This window comes from Ictalurus punctatus, chromosome 22, assembly GCF_001660625.3.
Source record: "Ictalurus punctatus breed USDA103 chromosome 22, Coco_2.0, whole genome shotgun sequence".
Classification (NCBI taxonomy): domain Eukaryota; kingdom Metazoa; phylum Chordata; class Actinopteri; order Siluriformes; family Ictaluridae; genus Ictalurus; species Ictalurus punctatus.
Window position 1 is genome coordinate 18,126,297 of NC_030437.2, and position 7,500 is coordinate 18,133,796.

The window sequence follows — 7,500 nt, forward strand, 5'->3', positions numbered from 1 at the left end:
GCCATCGTTCCAAACAACCAATCACTGATCACCATCATTCTCAACAACCAATCACTGATCACCATCATTCTCAACAACCAATCACTGATCATCACTCTCAACAACCAATCACTGATAAACATTGTTTCTAACAAACAATCACTCAACACTATTATTCCAAACAACCAATCACTGATCACCATCATTTTCAACGACCAATCACTGATCATCACTCTCAACAACCAATCACTGATCAACATTGTTCCTAACAACCAATCACTGATCACCATCATTCTCAACGACTAATCACTGATCACCATCATTCTCAATGACTAATCACTGATCACCGTGACTCCTAACTGACGGTTCTTGATAGAAATTATAGCATTTTCTAAACACGTACATAGTTTATTTGTGGTGCCCTGAGCAAAATATTCTTCCTATGAGAAATATGTTATAGTCCATTAATTTCTACTCTAATTGAGTTCTTTTTATAACTCTATGTGCAGTATATATGTGTCTTTGGAAAATACTTCATGTAACACATTCAATAAATGAACAAATATGCAAATAAGTCTTAGTCATCTTGTGACTTCTACTGACTTTTTGAGCACCAGTGTGAGGGCTCACTGGACGGTGTGAAGATAAAGAAAATGTAAATCATATGCTATGATCTTCACAGTCACCAGATCTGGGCCTAACTAAAACACAGGAGATTTTGAAGTGATGTGTTAGACAGCGCTCTCCACCACCACCAACACCATCAAAACACCACCTGAGGGACAATCTTTTGGCAGAAACGGTGCGTGTAGAACCTGTGCCGAGGAGCACCGAGTCTGTGGGCTGACACCTTACTGAGACACTTTGTTGTTTTTATTCCTAATTTGCCACCCATCTGTATAACATATTACTATTATCACTGTTGTACCATGCTCGTTCCGCTTGATGTGACCTCTAGTGCGCGTCGAACCTTGACCACGAGCGTCAGATAAGATACTTCGCGAGAACGTCCTGATTCTGACACTCGTGTGTTACACACCCAAGGACGCAGTAAAGAAAGATGGCACAAGAAAGTGTCCAAGAAATAACGACATAATTAAAGGAGAAAATACTCACTGCGTAGTCACATACTCAAAGACTGTCACAGTATGCAAAGCTCGTTTGCTAGCTAAGAATTTAAATATTAGCCAACTGTTAATCGCTATCATTGCTGTAGCTAACTAATAGCGTAAGCTAGCTATAATCTGACAACCTGGCTAGCAAGCAGACACGCTATCTATACTTGATAAACTACTCAATCAACAAGAACAACAACAACAACAAAACAACATTTGTACAGATTCAGTGTATTTAAACAACCTCGGGTGGCTAACTTTAGTAAGGTTGCCTGCTTGCTAATTTGCTAGGACTAGCTATTTAGCTAATACAGTTAAGCACAACAGATATACTGTATATATTAGCAGTTAAATAATGTAGATGCTTTAGCTAACAAAAATCACAGTTTCACAGTTATAACTGTCATGCGCAAGACTGCAGAGGACGGCATTAAATAATAATAATAATAATAACAATAATAATAATAATAATAATAATATCATTCTATAGTTCATAGTTTAAGGTCATGTGTTTTACAGAACCAAGAAGCAGGAAGTTGTCGATTTTTCAGTTCCTACCCGTAAGTAAAAACAAGCTTTACTGGTTAATATACACGCACGCACACACACACACACACACACACACACACACACACACACACACACACACACACACACAATTTTTCTATCTATGTGGGCCTTTTATTGAGATAATTACTACAGTAGTTAGTTAATGCTATACTACACCGAAATCTTACTCTAAACTCAACCCCAGTAACCAAAAGGAAATGTGTTGCTTTTAGTAGTTGTTTTTTTTGTTTTTTTTTTTTAAATAAAAGCTGTAGTTTTTGTAAAAGCACAGTTTTCCTCATGGGAACCTGCCAAAAGTCAAAACTGCGAGATATTCCTATCCTTGGGGGACTAAGATATAAAAAGCATGTCCACACACGTGCATGTTGGTTTTATTTCCATTAACACTAATTAACACTAATGCCTAAGTACCTCAAGCTAAACATAACCTCAACGTAAAAATGAAACCCAGAGGATTTTTTTGTGAGGACCGGGTGACCGTGAGGACATTGGACACAATCTTATCGCAGTGAGGACACTGCGTTCTTCAAATTCACAAAAATGTCTGTAGTGTAACAGAATATTGTGACGTGTGTTTTAGAGGAACGTGAGCCTGGGAGCTTTGGATCTAGTGTCCTTGTCAACAATTGAGAACAAAAGAAACAGTATGTGACATTTTCAAAGAGGTACTGTCAATTCTGAAAGCTAAAACTGGAATGGAGCCGGTTGAGACGAGCTTTGCTCTGGGAGTCCTTCAGGTCAAACCACAGTGACATTATCCGCCCTGTAACACCTCTGTTTACTTAAAGAGTTTTGCATCGATGTTTAATCTCTCTGGGTTTTATTTTAAAGCTCTTTTACGGCACGTCTGTAAACTCTCATATCTAATGACACTTTCCCTTTTAAAATGTCTACATCCGGCTTTATGTGTAACAAGGTAGCAAGAAGTTTGGGTGGTTGTTTGGTCAGCTTTTTTTATTTTTAGATAATAGGCAAAAGATTGAACGTAATGCTAAAAAAAAAAAAAAAAAAAATTGAAAGAAGGGATGTTTATTATTATTGGCACCCTTCAGAACAAGGAGCAAAAATTCATTCATTCATTTTCATTAGCCACTTTATACTTATCAGGGCTGCCATGAATCCAGAGTCCATCACAGGGCACCATGTGCATACACACCCCCACACACCCGCACACTCGTTCACACCGAATACCCAACCTGCCCAGGTGCATGTTTCTGGACAGTGGGAGGAAACCAGAGAACCTCGCGGAAACCCATGTGAACGCAGGGAGAAAATGAATAACTCTACACCTACATCTGACCTGCATAACTCAGGACCGTAATGTACACAGTTAGTGTTATAAAGCTTCAAAACAGTTTATTTATCAGGGAACCTTGTGAGGATGTGAGAGAAAGATCTCAAAGCTCAGTTTCGTATCCGAAATGCACCATTTAGCTTTATTCCTGAGGTTGTTAGGTTTCTAAATCAACTATTGAGACGTTTTCCAAATGAATTCCTTATGAAATAAAAATAAATAAAACCTCACACACACACACACACACACACATATATATATATATATATATATATATATATATATATATATATATATATATATATATATATATATATATATATGTGTGAGGTTTTATTTTTTGATATTTTTCCTTTTTTTTAAAACATGTACAGTACAACGAGTTATTTAAAAAAAAAAGAAAATCAATAATGATAAGTATAATCACGATGTCAAAGTCAAGGTCACCTCACAGTTTGACTCTTGTAACTATCAGTGAGGTCACACCGAGTATCGCACCGGCATAAAAATCCATTTTATCTCCGCAACTATATTTTTATTTATTTATTTTTGCATAACTGAGCAGTCATTTAGCAAAAAAACAACAAACAAAAAAAACAAAACAACAACAACGACAACAACAAAAAAGCTTTTCAGAATCCATGTAATAACCTGATTTAGACGTCATACGTCTGAGTGGACCGGCCTAGAAATATCATTTCCTCTGACTGACTAATGAACCACATGTAGTATATATACAGTATGTATAGTGCACGCTAAGTGAGGTATATTTGTATAAATACAGCACACATTGTATAGATATCGTACACAAAGCATAACTATAGCACACTTGAGGTCATTTGTGTACATGCGGCTTGCGGAATCTGCAAAATGTGAATAATTAAAAAGGCGGATCATAAACACTGCATTTGGTTGTTCACATATAGTCCACAGTGATTCAATCCTCCAGGTCCTGCACATACTTTACTTTTACCTTCAGAAGCGATCAAATCCAACACAATTTACACCGATCATCCTGTTCAAAAGTTTACACCCCCCTGCGCTCTTGATGTATCGTTTCGCCTTCTTGAAGACCGGTGGACGTTCGCACCTTTTGTAACAGTCGTGGACGAGTCCCTCGGTCGTCCTCGGTGTGAAACGACGGATCTGATATCATATCATATAGCCGCTGTTGGAAAGGGGTCAAAGATGTAGAAGATGCTGGAGAAGTAAAGAGTGTGCAGGACCTGGAGGATTTTTCTGAAGAACAGTGGGGAGGTTAAGTGCTCAGGGCAAACGAGGAACCCGTGAAGAACTCTCACACAACATACACACGTCACGTCGCGGATCATCCAGGTAACGACACACGGGGTTAATAATCGAGCGCGAGTAAACTTTAACTTGTTCATTTGTGTAAATTCAGTTATTATTGTGTCTTTCATTATTATTATTATTATTATATATATATATATTTTAATTATTAACAATTTGGAGATTCTGCACACTGTATGTAAACTTATGACCTCAACTGTACATGCAATTTTACATAGTATACATTTCGACCTAGCATGCATTAAATATATATTATTTACATGGGTATTTATCTAGAATTTTCATATTCTCATACAATAATCTATATTCTACATTTATAGAGCAAATGTTTATCTTATCGTATGTTGGACTTGTGTTGGACTTGACTGGTATAATGCAGGTTTTATACTAAATCTATACTACATTTAAGTGCTACATTTCTTTGATGCGTTTTACATTTAGACGACACCTAAGTCATAGTTATATTCTGTACTTACTGTATTTTATAAATGGGGTCGTGTGTAAAAACAGGAGTTACACTAGAGTCATTTAAAGGGGGGGGCGGGGGGGATATTTGAAGTACGTAAATAAATTCTAGAGGATTTCAACTTTTCTTGAAATTGAACCCAAAATGCTAACGCAAGAATCTAACAACAACAACAACAACAAAAAACCCTCTGACTGGCAACGTGTGTTGTACATGAACGCGTACTCAGGGGCTCAGATGGGGGCTTATGGGACATGTGTTTAAACACATTACAACACAGAGAGATAGAGAGAGAGAGAGAGAGAGAGAGAGAGACAGAGACAGAGAGACAGACAGACAGACAGACTCTTTCTCCAGTCTGCTGAATAAGTGCTGAATAAATATTGAACTTTCCGTAGGCAGCTGTATTATTGATATAGTGGGCAGAGAACTGGAGGCCCAAGCACCAAGGACATTCTGAGCAAACACACACATACAGACACACACACACACACACACGCACGGGCTTGTTCAGACCTACAAATGCAGGCACACTGTATTTGACTGTTCATAAGTAAAGTACACACCTACATGTGTGTATTGTGTATTGAGTGTATTTAATAATGACATTAACAAATTTACATTTTGTTTGCTCTGTGTGTGTGTGTGTGTGTGTGTGTGTGTGTTCCCGCGAGGCATGATGACACTTTCGCAGATTAGATCAGTAGTAAATCTTCAGACAGACTGTTTGATGTTTCCCTTTTTTTCCTCAACAGAACTTATAATATGTTCACTGAGACTTCGGGGTGGTGTGAGTGATGAAGCGGAGCTTCACCTGTTACCTCCCACAGTCCAACATGTTCCTATAGCAGCACATCCTGAAGTCTTAATGCACAGGCATTTACCAACAATAACAATTTTTACTTAATTAAAGAACAACACACAACTGAAAATCCCAAAATTTCCACATTAATAAAGTTCTATCTATCTGTCTGTCTGTCCGTCTGACTGTCTGTCTGTCTGAGCAGACTTGCTGGACATCACACATGCCTGCTCGGAAATGACTCAGTCGGCAGTCATACTGTAATCACGCACCAAACACTCTGGCACGTTAATACCCAGAACCGGGATGTAAAGTAATTCCAGAGATTTCCCAATCCTCCCTCCCCCTGTAGCCCCCCCCCCCCCCCCCCCCCCCGAGGCTGCCTCTGTGACCTCTGAGCCCTTTTTTTCCACCGTTCTCAAGGATTTGAGAGCTCTCAAGTACGGCTTATCAAAGTCGGATAAGAACGGACGCTTTAACTTTCCAACTCGTGCTGATCCTGAAAAAAAAAAACAAAAACGGTGATATATATATATAAAAAAAAAAAAAAAAAAAAAAAAGAAGCTCCTATACATAGTCCGAATGAACACTTTTTAAAAAGTATATTTCGACTATATATATTTTTTCCAGACAGCCTTTGAGAACGCCTTCGACTAAAGAAGAACGTATTGAAATCGCTCTCAGGGTCGGACCGGGAAGCTGTCGCGAGGTCGCGATGGACTTTAACGGGAAACATGGCGAGCGTATTACACACGATGTACACGCTGTCTCCGAACTCGTTGACTAATTCGAAGAGACCGGGAGCGTCGAGGACCGACCGAGAAGAAGTGGACGTCCACTGACGAAGGCGCAGACCGACGTGGTGCTGGCAAACACAGCCCCCTGTGTATGGAGGCTTTTGGGACACTTTTAGTAGTCGAAAAGTCTGAGTCAAGTACCGACAAGCAAAACATTCTCCACTTTTATTAATATTATTATTATTATTGTTATTAAAGAATGCGTTATTTAACAGCAAGATCCTGATTGTGATAAAAATGCACATGGAAACAGATTCACTAACACGGTCGTTCATAAGAGCGACATAGCACGTGATGTCCATTTTGCTTTAATGATCATGCAGTGTGAGCTGTTTTTATTTAAATGTGCCACATTTAGCACGTTGTCTCTGCCAGTGGAAGGATTTAGCACCAGGAGTGTGACTGACTTCAAGAATGATGACCAAAGGGCAGGTATGAAATTTGCGTTCGCTTATTTTCTCTATTAGAGACAAGTGTTTCAAATGACAGGCATCAATGAACTGCATCTGTCCATCTGTCTGTCTTACCCTGAAGTCCTCCCACAAAGTTGGAAGCACACAATAATGATGATGATGATGATTATTATTAATATTATTATTATTATTATTATAAAGAGAGATACTTAGAGAAATCCTCCGTTGTCTTTTACACTCTATGGAATGTCGATTTTACCACGCAGCCAGCAGTCGTACTCTTCTGTAGACATCCTCACTGCATTCTCCCTCACTAACTACACAACACACAGAGAGAGAGAGAGAGAGGGAGAGAGAGGGAGAGAGAGAGAGAGAGAGAGAGAGGGAGAGAGAGAGGGAGAGAGAGAGAGAGAGAGAGAGAGAGAGAGAGAGAGAGAGAGAGAGGAAGACAGACGAGTACACTATTAATCATGAATACGCGGACGTGTAAATCACAGACGTAAATCAAGCTGCAGTGTAGAAAATGAAATCGGAATAATTCAATAAACCAAAATAATTGAATTCGTTTAAGAGTAAATAAATGTGTTACAGATGATACAAATCTGAGATGTATCCATAGCAACAAGCCCATACTGGTAGCTTATCGACATCCTGACTGAAATAAACGCGTCAGATTTCAAGTGATCTTTATTTAGATTAAATGGGTTACACTTGCTTGTATTTTCCTCATTTGTAAGTCGCTCTGGATAAAAG

General features: G+C 38.7%; 1 protein-coding gene across 5 annotated transcripts in view; it reads right to left on the bottom strand.

Moving 5' to 3' along the window:
- The window catches only part of LOC108255941 (coiled-coil domain-containing protein 60), a 43,040-nt gene that overhangs the window by 10,689 nt on the left and 24,851 nt on the right, over positions 1–7,500 (bottom strand). For 3 of the 5 annotated variants that reach the window (XM_053674672.1, XM_053674671.1, XM_053674668.1), the window contains one exon: positions 5,911–7,064. In XM_053674672.1, the coding sequence (XP_053530647.1) occupies positions 6,987–7,064 (78 nt within the window). In that variant the 3' untranslated portion in view covers positions 5,911–6,986. Of the gene's footprint in view, positions 1–5,910; positions 7,065–7,500 lie in introns of those variants that run through there. The other 2 variants (XM_053674669.1, XM_053674670.1) reach the window with 2 other exon arrangements.